General features: G+C 48.3%; 1 protein-coding gene across 1 annotated transcript in view; it reads right to left on the bottom strand.

The window, feature by feature from the left end:
• The window catches only part of CSMD2 (CUB and Sushi multiple domains 2), a 600,568-nt gene that overhangs the window by 135,590 nt on the left and 446,129 nt on the right, over positions 1 to 18,849 (bottom strand). The window contains 3 exon segments of the mRNA XM_058718151.1: positions 6,782 to 6,969; positions 10,921 to 11,059; positions 16,592 to 16,783. Of these exon segments, the coding sequence (XP_058574134.1) occupies positions 6,782 to 6,969; positions 10,921 to 11,059; positions 16,592 to 16,783 (519 nt within the window).

The raw sequence follows: 18,849 nt of genomic DNA, 5'->3' as shown, positions 1-18,849 counted from the left end.
TGGAACACAACCTCCCCTATTTGTTTGAATACTGTCTATGGCTCTTTTGGCATTACAACAGCAGAGTTGAGCCGATGTAACAGAAACTATGTGGTTTGCTCAGCCTAACTATTTACTGTCTGGTCCTTTATAGAAAAAAAGTTTTCTAACCCTTGTTATAGAATTCACATTATTTTATTTTTATAAAAAATATCTGGAATAAGATAACAAACTGTTAACAATGGTGCTTCAGGGGATGGTAGTAACGGTAGGTGTTAAGTGTTTAGAGTACATCTTATGTGCTTCTGTATTGTCTGAATTTTTCCAGCAAACACATTTTACTTTTAAAATAGGCAAAAAATGAAGGTATTTCCATTTTGAATTTAAAAAGAAAGACCCATTCTGGCAGGTGTGATCATTGTAGCTTTGATTTGTATTTCCCTGATAAGTGATGCTGGCATCTTCTCATGTGTCTGTTAGCTTCTGGATGTCTTCTTTGGAAAAGTGTCTGTTCATGTCTTTGATGAATGGATAAAGAAGATGTGGGTATACAGTTACTTATTTATTTATACAGTGGAATACTACTCGGCAATGAAAAAGAAAGAAATTTTGCCATTTGCAACAACATGGATGGAAACAAGGAGGGTATTATGCTAAGCGAAATAAGTCAGTTAGAGAAAGACAGATATCATATTATTTCACTCATATGTGGAATTTGAGCAACACAACAGATGAACATAGGGGAAGGGAAGGAAAAATAAGATAAAAACAGAGAGGGAGGAAAACCTTAAGAGACTCTTAAATGCAGAGAACTGACGGAGGGTTGCTAAAGGGGAGATGGGTGAGGGGACGGGTTAAATGGGTGATGGGCATTAAGGCAACCCACTTTTTGGAATGAGCACTGGGTGTCATATATAACTGATGAACCACTGAGTTCTATTCCTGAAGCCAAGACTACACTGTATGTTAACTAACTTGAGTTTAAATAAAAAATAAATAAAATAAATAAAAAGAAAGACCCATGGCAGTGGTGGTTCCTGGTAGTGGTGGTAGTGGGAGCAGTGTGGAAACCTGGTTGCAACTCCTTGGCCCGTAGTGTTCCAGCCAAGGGCTTAAAAGAGAAAACAGGTGCTTTTTAGTACCTTCTGGTAGAAGCTGACCTTGATCTTTCCTGAGTTATTTCAGGTTCTCCAACACAGGCTTCAAACTCTTCTTCTGAACTTCTTCAAACTCCCTCTGTCTGAAACACTCCCCCAACCCTGTTCTTGCACAGTGGGCTTCTTCTCAACCTTGAGGACTGTTTAAATGATGCCTGCTGGGCAAAGCCTTCACCTTCACCAACTGCCATTCTGAGGCAGACTCCCCATTTCTCTTTCTCAGCAGCTTGCTCTTTCCTAACTTCCGCTTCTTACTCCTTGTTGATCTATGTATTTGTTGTCTGTTTCCCTCACTCACCTTTATGTTACCTTAGGGACCATGACCACTGTGCCCACTGCCATAGCCTCCATATTTAGCACAGGGTGCGGCATGAGGTGAGAGCTCAGTAAGCATTTTTTGAGTGAGTGAGTGGCCTCCACACTCATGCATGAACATGCTAACCTGTCCCTGCCCAGAAGGGAGCCACCACACCTGCTGGAAAATGAGAGTAAAGCTCTGCCTCCCCTCCCCCTGACCCACCACCACCATTTTCCGATGTTTTTGGCTTAGGGAAAGACAGTAAGTCTCTCTGGGACTCATTTTTAGTAATTGTATCAAAAAAACAAGATCCTACTTATTTTCCCCTGTTTCCTTCTAGCAAAGGGTAAAGCTACCTAGGTAGCTGAATTCAGATGAGAATGCCTCAGAGCAGTCTTATAAAAATCCACAAATGACATGATTGCATTCAGAATCATCTAGAAGACCTGCCTAGAATGACACAGACATCACAACCACCTTCCAGCAGCAACTGAAGAGAGACACCTACAAACTCTCCCATCACTGCCTTATAATTAGGTGAGTCTCCAAGATCTCATTGGTAGCATAAATGTCTACCTGTCTGGTTGTCACTGGCACGTGAAGTCCATGGAGGCAGGAACTTTGTTTTGTTCTCAGCCCCTATAACGGGGTCTGGCATATAGAAGGTACTGAATAAATATCTATTGTGAACAGAAGAGTAAAAATGCATGATCTGCCTTTGCCCCTTATGAAGAAGCCTAATTCCATGACATTGGTCAATGGATGCTTGCCTTAAGCCTGGTCAGTCTTCAAGTCCTTTGGGATTTGGAACTGGGACACAAACTGGGAAATAATTCAGAGTCAAGAGTGAGGCGGACATACTTGCCCTAGCGGAGGCAATGACCATTGATCTGCAAAAAGAGGATGAAGCAGGGAGGAGACCAAGTGGTCCTGGAGACAGGAGCCAATCTCAACCTTTGACTCTCCCTTCCCGATCTCAAACCCTTGGAAGTTTATATATTCCCTTTTTGTGTTATGTTAGAGGGGGTTTTTGTGATGTGTACTGTTAAAATACAGAACACTTTTTGGCTTAAATTATATTGGCCATTACTTTTCTTATAATAAAGTTTCCTTTCTGTCTCAAGTTGGTTTTGAATGAGTTTTAGGTCTTTGCATTTTTACCCTCCCCCCCCCCCCTTTTTTTGCTGAATTTGGTCTGAGTGGGTTTCTCAATTTGAAACCCAAGGATCCCGGACTCAGATGCGACCACACTATTTCTGCTTCCCACTTGGGAAGTTGGCAGGATGTGGGGCAAGGCCCCTGGTCTGTGTGCCTCTGGTCAGAGGAGGGGTTGACCTCAAAGAGTGGTTGCCACTGGGCTAAGCTCAGCTAAGTCCAGCAACATCTCTCTATGTGGCTCCTCTCATCTTCTAATCCAGGACCCTGAAGCCACAGCCCCCAGGAGGACCCAGATACTCAGCATTAGAGGAGCCCTAAATCATCTCATCATCCTGGGTACAGTGTGGTACTGGGTAGAAATCCCCATACTCATGGCATCCTGGCTGTGGTCACCTTTCCCCCATCTGCTCCACTGAAGCCACAGGCTAGAGCCATACTTCCAGGTCTGGTTTCCCAATGAAGCCCCTTTCACTTCAGCTGGGGAGAGAGGGGAGGCGGTACTCTCTGAAAGACAGCATTCTGCTTCTGGAAAGAAGATGGCATATAGATGGATGAGGCCAATTCTTCTCTTCCTAAGGATTCAGACCCGCCTCAGTGTGCAAGTCCTTCGTGGGCTATGTCTCAGTCTATGGTGTTCTATGGACTTGCAGAACACAGCGTCTAAATTCTTTGCCATGGACAGGAGACATATATAGGATACACATACATACACGTCACCAATATTCATGTTATAAATATTTCACGTTCATACGTATATGTATGCAGAACACCATCTCCCACTTTATAGCTTCAGTAAACAGAAAAGGTACTGACTATATTCTACTGAAAAGAAAATGAAACAGGAAAGAAAATGTACTGACTGCATCATACTGGGCTAGCCCCATGAGGAAGGCTCCAAACCCTTCTCTTTTCCAAACAAGAGCAGAACAAATGAAATACCCATTACACAGAAAAGAAGGCAATCGGATAGAGAAGGTGGATCAAAGTATGTGCCTACTACCTACTGGCATTGGGCCCTGTGCTAGGTGCTGTTCCTGTCCACTACCCTCACACCACCTCTTCCATGTAGTGTGCTGTCCCTCCTTGATGGGTGAGGAAGGGATGCTCAGGGAAGGTAGGCGACTTGCTTAAGGCCATACTGTTAGTAAGTGATGGAGGCCACCCCATAAAGATATTGAACATGGGGGGATATCATCGAGGCCATGGGATCTGGTAGCAGAGTAGATCCATTCCAGGAATCCAGAGATCTTGGGATGTGGAGGAGACCAGGCGGCAAGGCAAGGGTCCCACAAAATGGGATGCCTGACCAGCGGCTGAGGCCATAGTAGAGAAGGGACTAATATTAGGGAGTGTGCCACCCGAGAAGGAGGGAAAGCTGCCTCAGGCCTCACCAGGTACCTCCTGCACCAAACACGCGCATTTATCTTGGTGTTTGAACCACAGATGCTAACAAGGCAGCGGAGGGTGCATGGGTGGGCATCACCTCTCCCCTCGTCCCAGTGATTGGCCTCTTAGCTGCTTGGCTGGCTCAGATGGCAGCCTGGAAGGCCTTATTCCTTGGGGCTGTGTTTCAGAGCTGGGGTCCCTGTAGATGTGGTCTTGGGCCAACAGCTGAAAGTGGAAGGGGCTTCATTGGGAAAGAGCCCTGAAAGCGTGGCTCTAGGCCATGGCTTCAGTGGAGGGGATGGGGGGAGAGATGCCTGCAGCCAGGAGACCGTGATTTCTACCCAGTAGCTTACTGTTTCCACAGATGATGATCATCTCATCATGGGGTGACATGTGGGGTGACATTTTGGAATCTCCACCAGGGAGAAGACCCCAGGTAGGACAGGTTGGAGGTGGCTCAGGTGGTTGCTAATGCTCGTCTAGGGTTAAAAGACATCATTTGTGGTGGCTCCAAGTGCCACATTTGTGTGACTTTTTCTGGTCATGCTCAGCCACTTGCATATGGGTGCGATGAAGGATGCCATTTTGCAAGGCTGCAACAGAAGGGCCAGGGGGGCAGGGGACTTGAGGGTACTTCTGTTCTTTCTGTAAGTGTGATGCAAGAGGTGAACAATAAGAAAAGCGAAGATGACAATACAGCAGCGGGGCTGGCGGAGTGGCAGGTCCCAGTCCGAGTCTAAGTTGTGCTGCTGTTAGAATTCCACACTATGTGACTGTGTTTGTTCTGATGTAGGAGGATTCGGGAATGGGAGGTTTATTGAATGGCAGGTGTCTTCAGGAAGAGAGGTCAGCAAAATATCCATCATCTCGGCCAGCCCCACGGGAAGGGAAGACCACAGCAAAACATTCTCTACTTTGTGCACGAAGTATCTTCTAGAACCGTACCTGACAAATAGCAGACAAGCGATAGTTTTGGGGATTTTGATGTGTTGATGGATATGAAGTACTTAGGACCACACTGGTGGTTGGTAGTTGCTAAGTTAGCTATTGTTATGATTGGTGTTATTTGTGAGTGCATGTGAGCTATTCCCAGCAGTTGCCAGAAATCTGTAATTAAGGAACACTTTCAAAGGTTGCTGAGGTCCTACACTATGCAAGTGGGGGACATGAGCCAGAAACTTTTTAAATTTTAACTGGTAATATGACCCCATTTGTCCACACAGGCTGATGAGGCCTGGGTGAACTTGGCTGAGAGCAACAATAACAAAATCCATCATCTCTAGAGTATCTGTAGAGTGTTCAGGACCTACTGGGCATTGTACTCATGCATATAATATGGATGTATAAAATATCTTTTAATTTTAACCTTCTGCAATGTAATTATTATTACCACCACTTTATAGATGGAGGAATGGCTTCCAAGAGATAATAGCCTGCCAAGCTCACCAATCAAGCAAGAAGTGGATCTAGGATTTGGATAAAGGCGTCTGGGACGATTAAGGAAGAAAAGGTCATGAAGCCAATAACAGGATAGAAGAACTTGGAGTGGCCCAGAGCCTGGAGCCACTCTTACTATGGCTGCTGCTTAGACATTATAGGGTGCCTGAGACGTGCCAGGCACCGGGCCAGGGGCTTGGCTGCACAGAATCACTGATCTTCACAGCATTTCTGTGAGGCAGGGATTAGGCCACCCTCGTTTTATGATGAAGGAATGGAGGTTTCAAGAGGTTACATAACTCGCCCAAGGCCACACAACTGTTAACTAGCAAACATGAGCCCAGAACCCAGTTCATCTGACAGTCTAGGCTCTTGACCAGGCAGGGAGCGAGGCCTGCTTTTTTTTTTTTTTTTAATTTTAATTTTTTTTAATGTTTTAATTTTTGAGAGCAAGAGACAGAGTGCGAGTGGGGGAGGGGCAGAGAGAGAGGGAGTCACAGAATTAGAAGCAGACTCCAGGCTCTGAGCTGTCAGCACAGAGCCCGATGCGGGGCTTGAACCCATGAACTGTGAGATCATGACCTGAGCTGAAGTCTGACACTCAACCGACGAGCCACCCAGGTGCCCCTGCTTTTTTGTTAAATAGATGCTTTTTGGAACACAGCCATGCCCGTTCCTTTATGTTTGGTCTTAGGCTACCCCAGCAGCAGCGCTGAGTAGTTGTGACAGAGACCATATGCCTCACAAGCCTAAAATATTGACTATCTCGTCTTTTAAGAAAACATGTGCTGACCCCTGCTTTGACCTCTATCCTGTTCAGCTTGCCTTAATTCAAAATACAATGGCAGCAAAAGAATGGGACAGCTGGAGGGGTGAGGGTCGGAATCAGGAAGTATCAGAAAGGGTCCAGGCTACGACAGGATGCCAGAGTATAGCCAAGAAGCTGGATGAGCCGTCCACGTGGGCACTGAAGTTCCCGGGATGGTGGGAGACTTTGAGGAAGACAGGAAGACTGAGCCTCACATCAGAGCCTCTGTGAGCTGTTAGGTCTGGACAGAGGTTATAAAAGAAGAGCAAGGAATGACCCTCACAGAAAAAGGACAGGAGAAGAGCAGAGATGTGGAGATAGAAATGAAGTGCGAGAAGAATGCCAGCCCCCCACTTTCTCCAAGGCCTGGGGCACATAGGTGGGAAAGGCTAAACCACCCGCAGGGCCGCAGGGAAGGCAGGGGCTCTCTGCAGGTTCAGTGGCGCCAGGGCCGGCGGAGGCTGCTGGTGACCCAGCCCAGGGCCCTCCTCACTACCCCTCCCCTCTGCCAGGTCTCACTGGCCCTGCCCTCACTACTCTCTGCCACCAGGGCCCTACCTGTGTAGTCGATGACGAAGCCAGCACTGCTCACGGACGCATCACTGCGGAAGGCGAGGAAGAGGCTGTTGCTGCTGCTCTCAATGCGGGCTGGAAGCTGGGAGCCATAGAAGCTTCCTATGAGAGGGCTGAGGGAGTCCCGTCCATCGTAGATATGGAGGAAGTCATAGCCTGGCTCCAAGTTAAAGCTAGGGAACAAAAACATCCCACCCCCACCCCACTAAGGTCAAAAAAGGCTCATACTGTGCCTTAGGCTCTCAACCAAAGGATGGGGCCTCCCAGACAGTGAGCCCTTTACCCCACCGGCACCCAACTCCTGACACTTCCTGGCTAGGGGGAAAATGGTAAAGCCCCCTGATGGCCTCCCAGTCAGGCGAGGAGATGGAGAAGTCAGGCATGGGGGCAGAGAAGACAGGTCCCAGAGCTGGTGTCTGGAAACCTGGAGCTGAAAATCTAGCAGCCTCTTTCTGCACAAATATTTTTAATTGGAATGCACTTGACATACAATATTGTGTAAATTTAAGGAGTGTAACATGTCCACTGGCTACATTTATATGATGTAATATGATTGCCAAAGTAGTGACAATTAGTCCCTTCATCACGTCACATAGTTATCACTTCTTTCTAGTGGCTGGAATAATTAAGATCTAGTGTCTCAGCAAGTTTGATGATTGTAATACAATATTGTTGTCTGTGTTCACTATGCTGTGCGCACAAGGGAAAATGAGTTACCAATTCTACATACCGAGTGGTCAGCTAGAGCAGTCCACTTATTTGCCTCTGATGTTCTCTGTAATGTGCTATCTGCACCTCCTTTTCCAAGAGCAAAGAGTCACCCAGGGAGCCATTCCCAGGCAGGAAGGGGTCCGTTCTCATGAAGAGCTTGGCTTTGTCCCCTTATCCCAAGCCAGTTCTCAGCTCTCCTTGGGATTTGCAACCATCCCACTCTGGCACCCACAAGCATGCCTCTTTCTTGGCTATTTTGACTCTCGCATGGGAAAAAATCCATTTAAAAAAACTGTCTTAGTTTGGCAAATTGAATATTAGAGTTCTTCAGTGTCATTGATCCCACCAGATTGGCCAGAGTGAAAATGATGGGAAATACCAAGACTGGAGAGAACGTGGAGCCCCTGGCGCTCTCGGGCCCTGTGGGCAGGAGGTAAATTTGCTCAGCCGCTTGGGAAAACTGTTTCACAACACCTACTAGATCTGAACATATGCCTGCCCTGTGATGCAGTGAGTCCAGTCTTAGGTACGTATGCAACAAAGCAGTGGACACTAATCAGGTGTGCAAAGATGAAAATGACAGAATGTGAGTTGGGAACAGATTTCTGATGCAAACTTGTTTAGAGCTGAGCCACGGGCTGCGATACTCAGATATTCCTTTTGGCCCAGCTAAGAATGAAATAGCAGTTCTACTCTTTAGCTAAGACATGTGGCAGAGAGAGGGGGACCATGACATCTCTAGGACAAAGTGGGTTGGGCTGGCAGGGGGATGGGATGGGGATCCGAAAGTTACAGGGGGGTGGAGCCAGATGTGTATCGGCCTCCTTCCTCCATGGCACCTCGCACTGGGGTCAGCGGCAGGGTCACACCACCACTTCTAGGTCGTATGGTCTTCTTGCTCCCATAATTCAGCTTCCAGCCAATGTGCTCTTTCCCAAGTCACGAGGGGAGTGTTTTGGAGAGAGCCAGTGTTGGTCACAGATGATCTCTCTGCCACTTCCTAACTGCCTTCTGTCTGTCCCTGCCTTCCTTCCATCATTGTATTTTAGCTGAGCACTCTCAATGTGCCGGGCACTGCGCAAGGTGCTCGGGACACAGGGATCTATCAGATGACACCCCTCCTTCAAGATGGCGATAGGGCCAAAGGAAGAGATGGATGGGAAGACAACTAAGCAAAGCATGAGGTCTGTACAGGCACATGGGATCACAACACAAAGTTCCTCGGGGAGGAGGAAGTGAAAGCTTTCGTGGAGGCCAAGCTGGAGGAAGTTTTGGGAGATGCAGAGACCCTTAGTAGTTGGACAAGGAGAGAAAAGGAAGTCGCCAAGAAAGGAGAAGCAGGGGTGAAGTCACAAGGGCAAGAAATAGTCTTGAAGCTGTGGGTAGTTCAGTCTGGCTGGAGCTCAGGGGTTAGAATGGAGTTGGGGTTGGGGGGGTTACTGAATGGAGAGGTAGGCAGAGGGCCAGATAGATGGGACTGAAAAGTCCAAAGTTTTTTTGTTTTTTTGTTTTTTTTTTTTACAGCTTAATGATTTATTTTGAGATAGAGAGAGAGTGGGACCTGAGGAGGGGCAGAGACAGAGAGAATCTCAAGCAGGCTCCGCACCATCAGCGCAGAGCCCCATGTGGGGCTCGAACTCATGAACCATGAGATCACGACCTGAGCCGAAATCAAGAGTTGGACGCTTAAGAGACTGAGCCACCCAGGTGTCCCTCAACATTCTGATTTTATAGGATGGAGGTATAGCCACTACAGATTTTAAAATAAAAGACGTATCTGTTTGTGTCTTCGTTTTCAAGTCGAGGTATAACTCACACCCCATGAAATGATCAGCAATTAAGTATACCACCCTATCGGTTTTGACACACGTATGACAAGACCCAGGATGTTTCCAGCGTCCCGGAATGTTCCCCTTCCCAGTCAACCCTCCCTACCCTGAGAAGCCACCACCGAACAGAATTCTGTCACCATAGACTTATTTTGCTGATCCTAAAATTTCATGTAAGTGGAATCATACATTATGTCTTTTTTTGTATCTGTTTTCTTTTGCTCAGCATGGTATTTTTGAGATTCAGCCATGTTGCCTGTATCAGTAGTTCATTCCTTTTTACTGCTGAGTAGCACATTATCATATGTTCAAATGGAAAATGAGGTGGCTATTTTAGCATTTTCGCCAGACAAGGTCACTTTGACAGCCGGCTCGAGAAGAGGTTGGCATGGGAGGAAGATGGGGGCAGAGGAACCAGTCAGGAGAGACTACGGTAGTAATTTAGTTGAGAAATAATAAGGGTTTCAAGCAAGGCAGTAGCTGGGAGGCCGGAGGAGAGGGGAAAATGTGAGGAGAATTAAGGCCGCACAGGCTCCAAGCCTTGCTCACTAATGGAAGGAGCAGGGCAGGTGCATGATGGCGGCACTCCCTAGGGGTCAGAAGAGAGCTCTTCTGAGGGGAGAAGTCATATGCTTAGTTCTGTACGCGCTGCTGCGGGTACCAGACCTCCACCAGTCGGAAATGGGAGGCTGCAGCTCAGAAGACAGTCTGGGCAGTGGTTGCGTGGAGTCTCCAGGTTACAAGAGGAGGGTGAAGCCATTGGAGCAGATGGGCTGGTCCAGGAAGGAAGTGTGGATGAGGAGGGGAGAGGCTGGAGATAGAGCCTGGCCAGGGAAGGGGGCCACGAAAAGGAAGCCACAAAGTCACAGAAAGCTGGAGAACCAGAAGGGAGGAACTTCACAGAAACCAAGGAGAAAAAGCAGGGTAAGGATGGAGGGAGCGAGCGAGAAGTGCCATGGGCTAAAACATGGAAAGTTCCATTTTGTGCGGCAACCAGGAGTTCGCTGGTGTCTTTTATCAATGGAGTTGCTAGCGGGACCGTGGAGGCCGAACCCAGATTTCAGTGGTTGGAGAGTGAACAGGAGGTCAGGACAGAGACACAAGCAGAGATGATTCTTTTGAAGAGTTTGCCTCTAGAGGGATGAAGGAGACCGTGCAGGAGCTGGATGGGGGAAAACCTGAGAAAAACTTGAGCCTGTTCCCCTCTAGGGAGCGTGATGGAAGGGGCCAGGTGGCAACAGAAGGGGAAAACACAGGAGAGCAGGGGAAAAAGGATCCAGCGAGGCCCTGCTTTCTGAATCTCAACACCTTTGGAGGTTAAAAAAAAAAAAAAAAGAATAATAGCTACTTCATCAATTATCATAAGGATTAAATAAGATAGTATGTGTAAAACCACAGAGCACAGCTCGGGGCACACAGGAGACATCCAATAAATGCTAGTTTCCTTCCTTTGGACTCCTTCACCTTCCACGGAATGGAGAACTCTGCCCCTGGCACGCCTATGTGCACTCACCTGGACACCGGGGTCTAAAACCCCTAGTTGCTCTGAACCCCTCATCTCCCACCCGGGGGAAAGGTACATACATGTTAAATACCAGGGCGATGACGTAGTCTGGAGAGACGGTCACTTTCCAGTCACACTCCTTGCCTGGCGGGTAAGGTTCTGGGTAATTTGGTGACAGAATGACTCCTGATGGACCTGACAGGTCTCCCCCGCAGGGAGCTGGGGAGAGAGGAAGACAAGGGTCAGACTTTCCCCTCACCGGGTCACGTTTTCTTGGGCACTGGTAAGGCACAGTGCAGGGGGGTTAAAACCTGGCTCGAGGGGTCAAGGGCAGGGCGGGATGGAATGGGTACAAGGTTGTACCCTGAAGTGACAGAAATGTTTTGGAACTAGCAGAGGTGGTGGTTGTACAACATTGTGAATGCACCAGATGGCACTGAATCATTTATTTTAACATAGCAAATTTTATGTTACATGAATTTCACCTCAGGAAATTATTATTTAGTTTTTAGTGTTTATTTTTGATAGAGAGACAGAGCGTGAGCGGAGAAGGGGCAGAGAGAGAGGGAGACACAGAATCTGAAGCGGGCTCCAGGCTCTGAGCTGTCAGCACAGAGCCTGACGTGGGGCTTGAACTCACGAACTATGAGATCGTGACCTGAGCTGAAGTCGGATGCTTAATCGACTGAGCCACCCAGGTGCCCCTCACCTCAGGAAATTATTAAAAACAAAGACAAAATATCTGGCTCTGCCACTTCCTGGCTATGTGACCTTAGGGAATTTACCTAACCTCTCTGGACCTCAGCATCCTTTCTCTATTGCAGGAAGACATTATATTTCCCTTGGGGATGGTAGTAAAAATTTTGGAGAGGTGGTTAAAGCATTTGGCATACAGTAAGCAGTCAGTATTTGGAGCCCTTATTCATCTCTGAGACATTTGAAACACATGGTCTCCTTCCACCGCCTCACATCCAGTTTTCAGGTGAGCTTTGTGGGTGTTTATCCCGCGTTCCACGTCACTCGCTGCCAGGAGGAGCGAAAAACACAATCACGTTCACCCGCCAAGTGTGGTTGGGCTCCTGGCTGTCAGTGCTTTCGGCATGTGCTTGGGGATGCAGACACCTTCCAATTTTCCGGAAGACCTTGTCTGAGAGAATGTGTGCCCCTCAGTTGTATGGAGATATGACGGAGCTCCATTAGGCCATGGTGGTCCCCACCCCATCTGGCTCGAGATGACAGGCCTTTCAAGCAGGCGGGCAGCAGGAAATCGGCTGGCGATACAAGAAGTTGCTTGCCCAGAGCCCTGTGGGGGCATTTCCCAGATTCTGAATCAGGTTCTTCCCTGAACGGCTGGGTCACTGTGCTGTAGCAGTAGGGTGTGAGAAAGGGGAGGCTGGAAAGTATACGGGGTCACTAACAGGAAATCTGGCCGAGACTGTAAATATGGCCTGGTCTGAGAAAAAAACCACAGGGCACAACTGGAGGTTGAAGTAGAGCAGGCCAGTAGTGAGCCCACCGGAGCCTGGAAAGCCATTCAAGGAGAGGTCAGAAAATCCAAGATGTGACACACAGGCAGGAGCCAAGGGTGTATCCAAGACTGAACTTAAGAGCAGCCAGTTGCTTGTCACAGAGCTGAGTTTTATTGCCTCATGCTGTACCTTTCACTCAGGGTAAGGCTTAAAGCACTAGATCAATGCCCACAGGGTCTTTCAAAACAACAACAACAACAACAACAACAACAACAACAACAGTAGTCTTCAGGGCCATAAAAGCCCTAACACGGCTGAACATAAAACCTGAGTGGTCAAGAGTAGTGGGTTTTTTTCCCCTCCCATGGAAAGTACATCCCAAGTATCAACTTGAATACCAAGAACACTCAAGTGGGTACCTGTTATATGTCAGACATGACGTATAGCATATTACATACATCATCTCATTTACATCTCGTAACAGCTCCATGAGCTATGGATTGTTCTTCCTCGTTTAGAAATGAGGAGGCTGGGACTCAGGGGGGTTAAGGACCTTGCCCAGAGTCACTCTGAGACTCGACCTTCATCTGTCTGGCTCCAAAGGATGCCCCTTTTCCATTTTATTCTGCTGGAATTGCTGGCCGGGGAGCAGAGGAGTGCTCCTCCCTATAGGCTGGCCAGGGAGCAGAGGAGTGCTCCTCTCTATACGCTGGCAGGGGAGCAGAGGAGTGCTCCCCCTTGCAGGCCAGGAGCAGAGGAGTGCTCCTCCCTATAGGCTGGCAGGGGAGCAGCCCCAGCTGCAGGATCGCCTATGAACAAGGTTGGTTCCTCTCATCAGGTCTGCTTTGTGTCTCATTCACTCCTCCCCTGCACTCTCTTAGAGAAGAGGGTTACATGAATGAGACGCACTGGAGGTTACATGAACGAGACTGTGTGATCAGGATAAAATCTTGCACTTAACACAGCAGGACCCACTGCCTGGTCCTGAGAGTGACCCTACCCATGGCCTAGCAACTGATGCAGGTCATGTGGGCAGTCTGAACTCCCAGGGGACCTGTTAAGGGGGCACAGTGATGCCTCCATTAGAGCAAGGGCCACCAGGCATGAGACTCTTTTGTGGCACAGGGGTTTCCCCCTTAAGTTAGCCACAGGTTGGGGTGAGTCTGGGTGTTTCTGAACCTTCCCGTATTGTTCTTCTGCCAACCCCCAAAGTGCTCACAGTTTGTCTGGGTTCTAGGCCTCTGCTATGGCACAGTCCCCCTCCAGATGGTTCCCTGGCATCGGTTGATCAGGCACCTGCTTCCCACTCAGGACCCCGATGTGGGCTTCACTGCCCTCTGCCATTTGTGTATCAAGGCCTGGCCAGGCTCCTAGCTGCTTCCTGTTTGCAGCTGATTGAGGAGTATGCCGAGGAAGGAAATGCCTTCCCTTTCCAATCCCATTGGCAAGCCAGCAGGACAACTGAGCTGTTGCAGACTAAATGAGGCCTTGGCAACATCCTAGCATCGCCTGGTCCTTTTAGCAGGTGACCCACAGGGTTGGGAAGGCAGGCTGGAACTAGAAGCTGGGTCTTGCTCCCAATCCAGGGTGCCTGCCCCTCACCCACAGTCATGCCCTGTCCTTTCCCTACTGTGAGTCAGAAGCAGAAGGCAGGTTCTGGCCTGCAGACCCAGGCTCGAGCTTACAAACCATGGAAGCCCAGGAGGGAGTGGAAGCACGTGGTTGATCATCCCAGATGGCCAAGGAGTGGGCAGGCTGTACTGTGGGGCGAGAGTTGAGAAAAAGGCCACTGGACTTGCAGTTACACAGTCCTGGGTTCCAATTCTGATTGTCCCGCTTACTAGCTGTGAATTTGGGCAAGCTGTCCCTTCTCTGGGCCTCCATTTCCCCACTTATAAAATTAAAAAAAAAAAAAGAAAAGAAAAATGACGAGAATGGCTTCTAACATACACTGTGTTCACCATGAACCAGACGTGGTTCTAAGTGCTTTGTAGTATGACCTTACTTAATCCTCAAAACAATGTGATGAGGTAGGTGCTATCATTGTCCCTATTTTACAGGAGAGGAAAATGAGGCACAGGGAGATTAAATAATTTGTCTAAGGCCACACAGCTTGCTGTGGTGAAGCCACCGGACTCAGTGGTTGGAATTCAGAACCTGAGCTCAAAACTTACCACCTGGTGATTCCATTTGCAAGAATGCAGCTAAAATGTCTAGCCCGGTGCCTATCATGGGGATGACGCTCAATAAATACTTGTTTTCCCCCCTTGCTTTTTCCCTATAATGAAGGGATATCAAGGCCAGCCAGACCAGTCATGGCAGACTGCCAAGGGAGCTGGAAATTAGGGGCTTGTCACTGGGATTTCCAGACTGTTTGAGCGAAGAGACAAAGACATTCATTTTGTTGCCTGAGGAACGTTTCCCCAAGCTGAGTACAGAAGAATGGGTAATGAAAGCTAAATTAACCTCTTTGCCCTGCTTGCTGCACATTTATTGCTCTCAACAGCTTAACACAGTGCAGCCCCCCTCCTCCACCTGGGACAGTCTTATCTCAGGACCTGCTTTTCTGTAAGAGAAGCCTAAGGAATCACAGCCCTGTAGAAAGCTAAATTTGGAAGGGGCCTCAGAGGTCATCTGATTCCCTTCTGGGCCTCACCAGAATTCCCCTTCCCAGATGGGATTCTGGCTCAGGGGAGGGAGGGGAGTCCTAAAACTGAAAAGAAGAAAACAGAGAAAGGAGGAAAGGAAAGAAGGAAGGAAGTTAGGAAGGAAGGAAGGAAAGAGAAAAGCAAGGAGGGAATTAGCATTTCTTGAGATTTGGGTTAGTTATGTCTTCACCCCACAATGCCAAAGAAGTATGTCTACTCTCACTTTAAAGAATAGGAAACTGAGGCTCAGAGATGGATTGATTCCCCATGGCCACTGAACTAGTCAATGGCACAGCCAGGATCTGAACCCCGATCTGTCTCCTTCAGTACCCCATATTCTTTCCTACATGGCTCCATGTAGCTGAGAATGGAGCTGTTTCTGGAACCCAGGTCTCAACTTCCTGTCTGCTGTATGTTCACCATGCTCCTACCATGTAACCTGGGTCACTCCCAATTACTTGTGAGAGACGGGATTCAGTGTGTCCCCTTCAGTGCCAGCCTCAGAGCTTGGCCGGCGAAGGCCAGTCCTTGGATGCCTGGACAGAGCCTCCCCTGGAGCCTCTGTGGAAAGAGGTGCCTGCAGGGCATTGGCCGGGTGGAAGCCACTGGGCTGTGTCTCAGAAAGTCCCTGGGACCTGTCCCCAGCACAGTAGTCAGTGTGGGAGGTAGGAAATTGAAACGCTTTGCATTCAGACTGATGTGGGTGTGAATCTTGGCTCTGCCATACCCTAGCCCTGTGATTTGGGCAAGATATCCAAATTTGTCTAAGTTTCAGTTTCCTGAACTGTAAAATGAGGGAATGGTGCTCATTCTGGAGAGCTGTAGGGAAAGTCAAATGAGGCTGTGTACGAAAACATCCAGTATGGGGCTGGCACACAGCAAGGGGACTCAGGGACTATCGCTTCTCTTCTAACACCTGTCGTTGACACAGGAGACAAATGCATTCAGTACTTTGCCTGAGAAAAAGGGCCATGTGGCAGTAAGCACCTGGATGCTTCTATTTCTCTTTCCAGTCTTCTCCTCCTTTCAAGCTCCCTCCCCATCCCAGTCTCCAGTGGCTAGGGAGCACGGTTATTCACACCCCAACTCTTACAAGCTCCCTGACCTTGGCAAGTCTCAGAGTTTCCATTTCTTCATGGGTCAAATGGGGAGATTTTTAAGACTAAGGACAGATCTGGAGATCTGACACCCAGGTAACCAATAATTTCCTTGAGCAGAGAAAGGGCAAACTTCTTTCCTTTATACCTGAGCCTATGGGTGCCCTTCCAGTGCTTTAGGTAACGGAAGGGGCATCTGGGAACCTGCTGACCTTCCTACCCGAGCTCACCCATCACCTTCCTCCCAACCTATATAGCCTGAGCCAGGGGAGAAAGGAGGCAGACATGCCTGGCTTAGCAATTTGGGGGCCCGTTTTGAGGAGGGAAGAATTTGTTGTGTATAGAGAGTGTGAGTGTGTGAATGTGAGGGGGTGTGTGTGCGCATATAAGCAGGGTAAACTGTGGGCTTTCTGCAACTTTCAGCTGCTCCAATTCTCCCGGCCAGCCTCTAGAGGCAGCTGCCACTTATGCCACAGGGTCTGGAACACACAACCGGTGGGACCAGAGGGCAGGATTCGCTCTGCAGCTGCTTTGTACCAATGCACGTTGGTGGGCTGGGCTGCCAGAAGAATCTGTTCTCGATCTTCACGCAGCTGATCTCCGCGCTCCCCTGTAGCGCATAGCCAGGGTCACACTGGAACACCGTGGAGTCTCCGGCTTCCCAACTGTCGCCGCTCCGGCTCCCATTCTGCGGGACCCCAGGGTCGTTGCAGGACGTTGCTGTGGACACTGGGATGAGGGAACAGAAGAAGTGAGGTTGCCCAGATGTCTGCCGGACAATGAGGCTCCAGCTCATTACCCTCACTGCCATCACCACGCCCACCGCCAGTGCCACTGCCACAATCTGTCACCTTCCACCGGCATCGCTGGCTGCAGCAACAGTGCCACCGTTTCTGTTCTCACCCCATTTCCTGTCACCGCCTCCACCGCCACTGGGGACCACCAGCTATTTTACCAGTAGTACCTTCACCTGTCACGAGATACCACGACTTAGGTGTGATTACACAGCCACGATTGTAGAAGTGAGTTCAATTCGATTTAATGACACAAGCCTTGTTCCATAGATAAGCTTTGAATTTTGTGTACATCATGTTGCCAACAGGAGTGACAAGGCGACTAAGTCTAAACTCCATGTATTCAATCAGAAAGGTCTGCCAACGGGTTGGGAGCAGGTCTGCCTGAGCACTGAGCAGCGGGTGTGAAGGGGCAGGGAGAACTGGAGTCCGGTGAAGGCTGTGTCCTCCCTTGCATGGCAAATGCCCAACCACCCATCAGACTGAAACCAAAGGGAAGTCTGATGTTCGTAGCAAGTGATGAAGTAGAGTTCAAAATAGATATTCGTAGCTGAGAGGTATCAAATATTCAAAAAACGCAGGAATGTGGGAGATGTTCCCAGGCTGGTAATCTAACTTCGCATACAACAGACCACGTATTCTAAAAGCGAATGTCAAATGAATGGCGGAGGGAAGGAATAAATAAATAAAAGGATGAACGAATGAATGAATGAGTGAACAGACGCAGCATGAGAAGACACACCAAAGGACATGATGGAAGAAAAAGTCCAGAGAAAGAATCGGGGACAGCTGCAAGCTCCAGCTGCCTACACAGACCCCACCTGTGTCATTGTTCAGACTGTGGTCAGCCGGACCCAGGGACAGGAGGCTCTGGAGGCCACAGGATGCACAATGGTCATTTGCTTGGAGGGTCAGTTCCCCCACCCCAAAATTTTGGGAAAAATAACATGCACAAAACCAAAGGAATTTATTATGGAGTAGAACGTAGAATTCACATTAGTTCTTCAGCAAAAATGTGAAGCCTCAAAAAGATTTTAGCCTCTTAACAGCCTCCAGATCTGCAGGTGGATATACACGCACTCTGTTCTGCTCTTTTCAATGGAAAAGCTCGAGAAGCCCGCACCCAGGGCAGCTGTACACACCAATAGCACCCATTATAAGATCTAGGACTGTGTGGAAGAGCCTGGAGTTAGAGTATCTGATACCTTATACCCAATAACAATACACAATAAACTAGGGCCCACAGTCAGATCTGGCTCTATGCCTGTTCTTGTAAATAAAGGTTTATTAGAATATGGGCATGCTCATTTGTTTACATATGCTATACTATCTTCCAGCCACGTCTGTAAAAGTTTCCAATACATCAAACTCAGTCCCCTCCCCACTTCTCCCCAGGACCTTTGCACCTGCTGGCCCTTCTGCCTAGAACGAAGGTGCCACAGAGTTTCCTGGGCCAGCTCCATCTTGTCACTCAGTTTTTAGCTCCCATATCACCTCCTCAGACAGGCCTCTTTGATCGCATTCTTCTGGGCTCAAATCTTTGACCCCCTTCCACCAATTTTGTCACATTATCCTGTTTCACTTGTTTCATTGCACAATCTGTAATAATCTTGCTAATTCGTCTGTTTGCTTCTTTATTGTGTATCACTTGTGCATCTCTGTGGGAACAGAAACCTCGGCTGGTTTGCTTCCAACTGTCTCCCCAGGGCCTAGAACATTACCCCAGCACACAGCCATGCTCAGTAAATATTTGTTGAATGAATAAATAAGTGAACAAATCATCACCATCTGACACTTACTGAATTTATTTATAAAGTCAAATAAGAATCAATCTTCTTCCTTCCCAATTAAAAACAGACTTAGCTTTCATCTCTAGCTCTACAGTGTGCTGTACACATGGAAATGATTCCCTGGAAGAAAAATAGCTCACTGTTCTGACCATATTCAGAAAGATTATTTATATGGGAGGCGACAGAGTGCAATGATTAAGAGCCTAGGTCT

The sequence above is a fragment of the Neofelis nebulosa genome, chromosome 2, assembly GCF_028018385.1.
Source record: "Neofelis nebulosa isolate mNeoNeb1 chromosome 2, mNeoNeb1.pri, whole genome shotgun sequence".
NCBI lineage: Eukaryota > Metazoa > Chordata > Mammalia > Carnivora > Felidae > Neofelis > Neofelis nebulosa.
The sequence above is the reverse complement of the archived record's forward strand: the minus strand, read 5'-3'. Positions and strand labels throughout refer to the sequence as shown.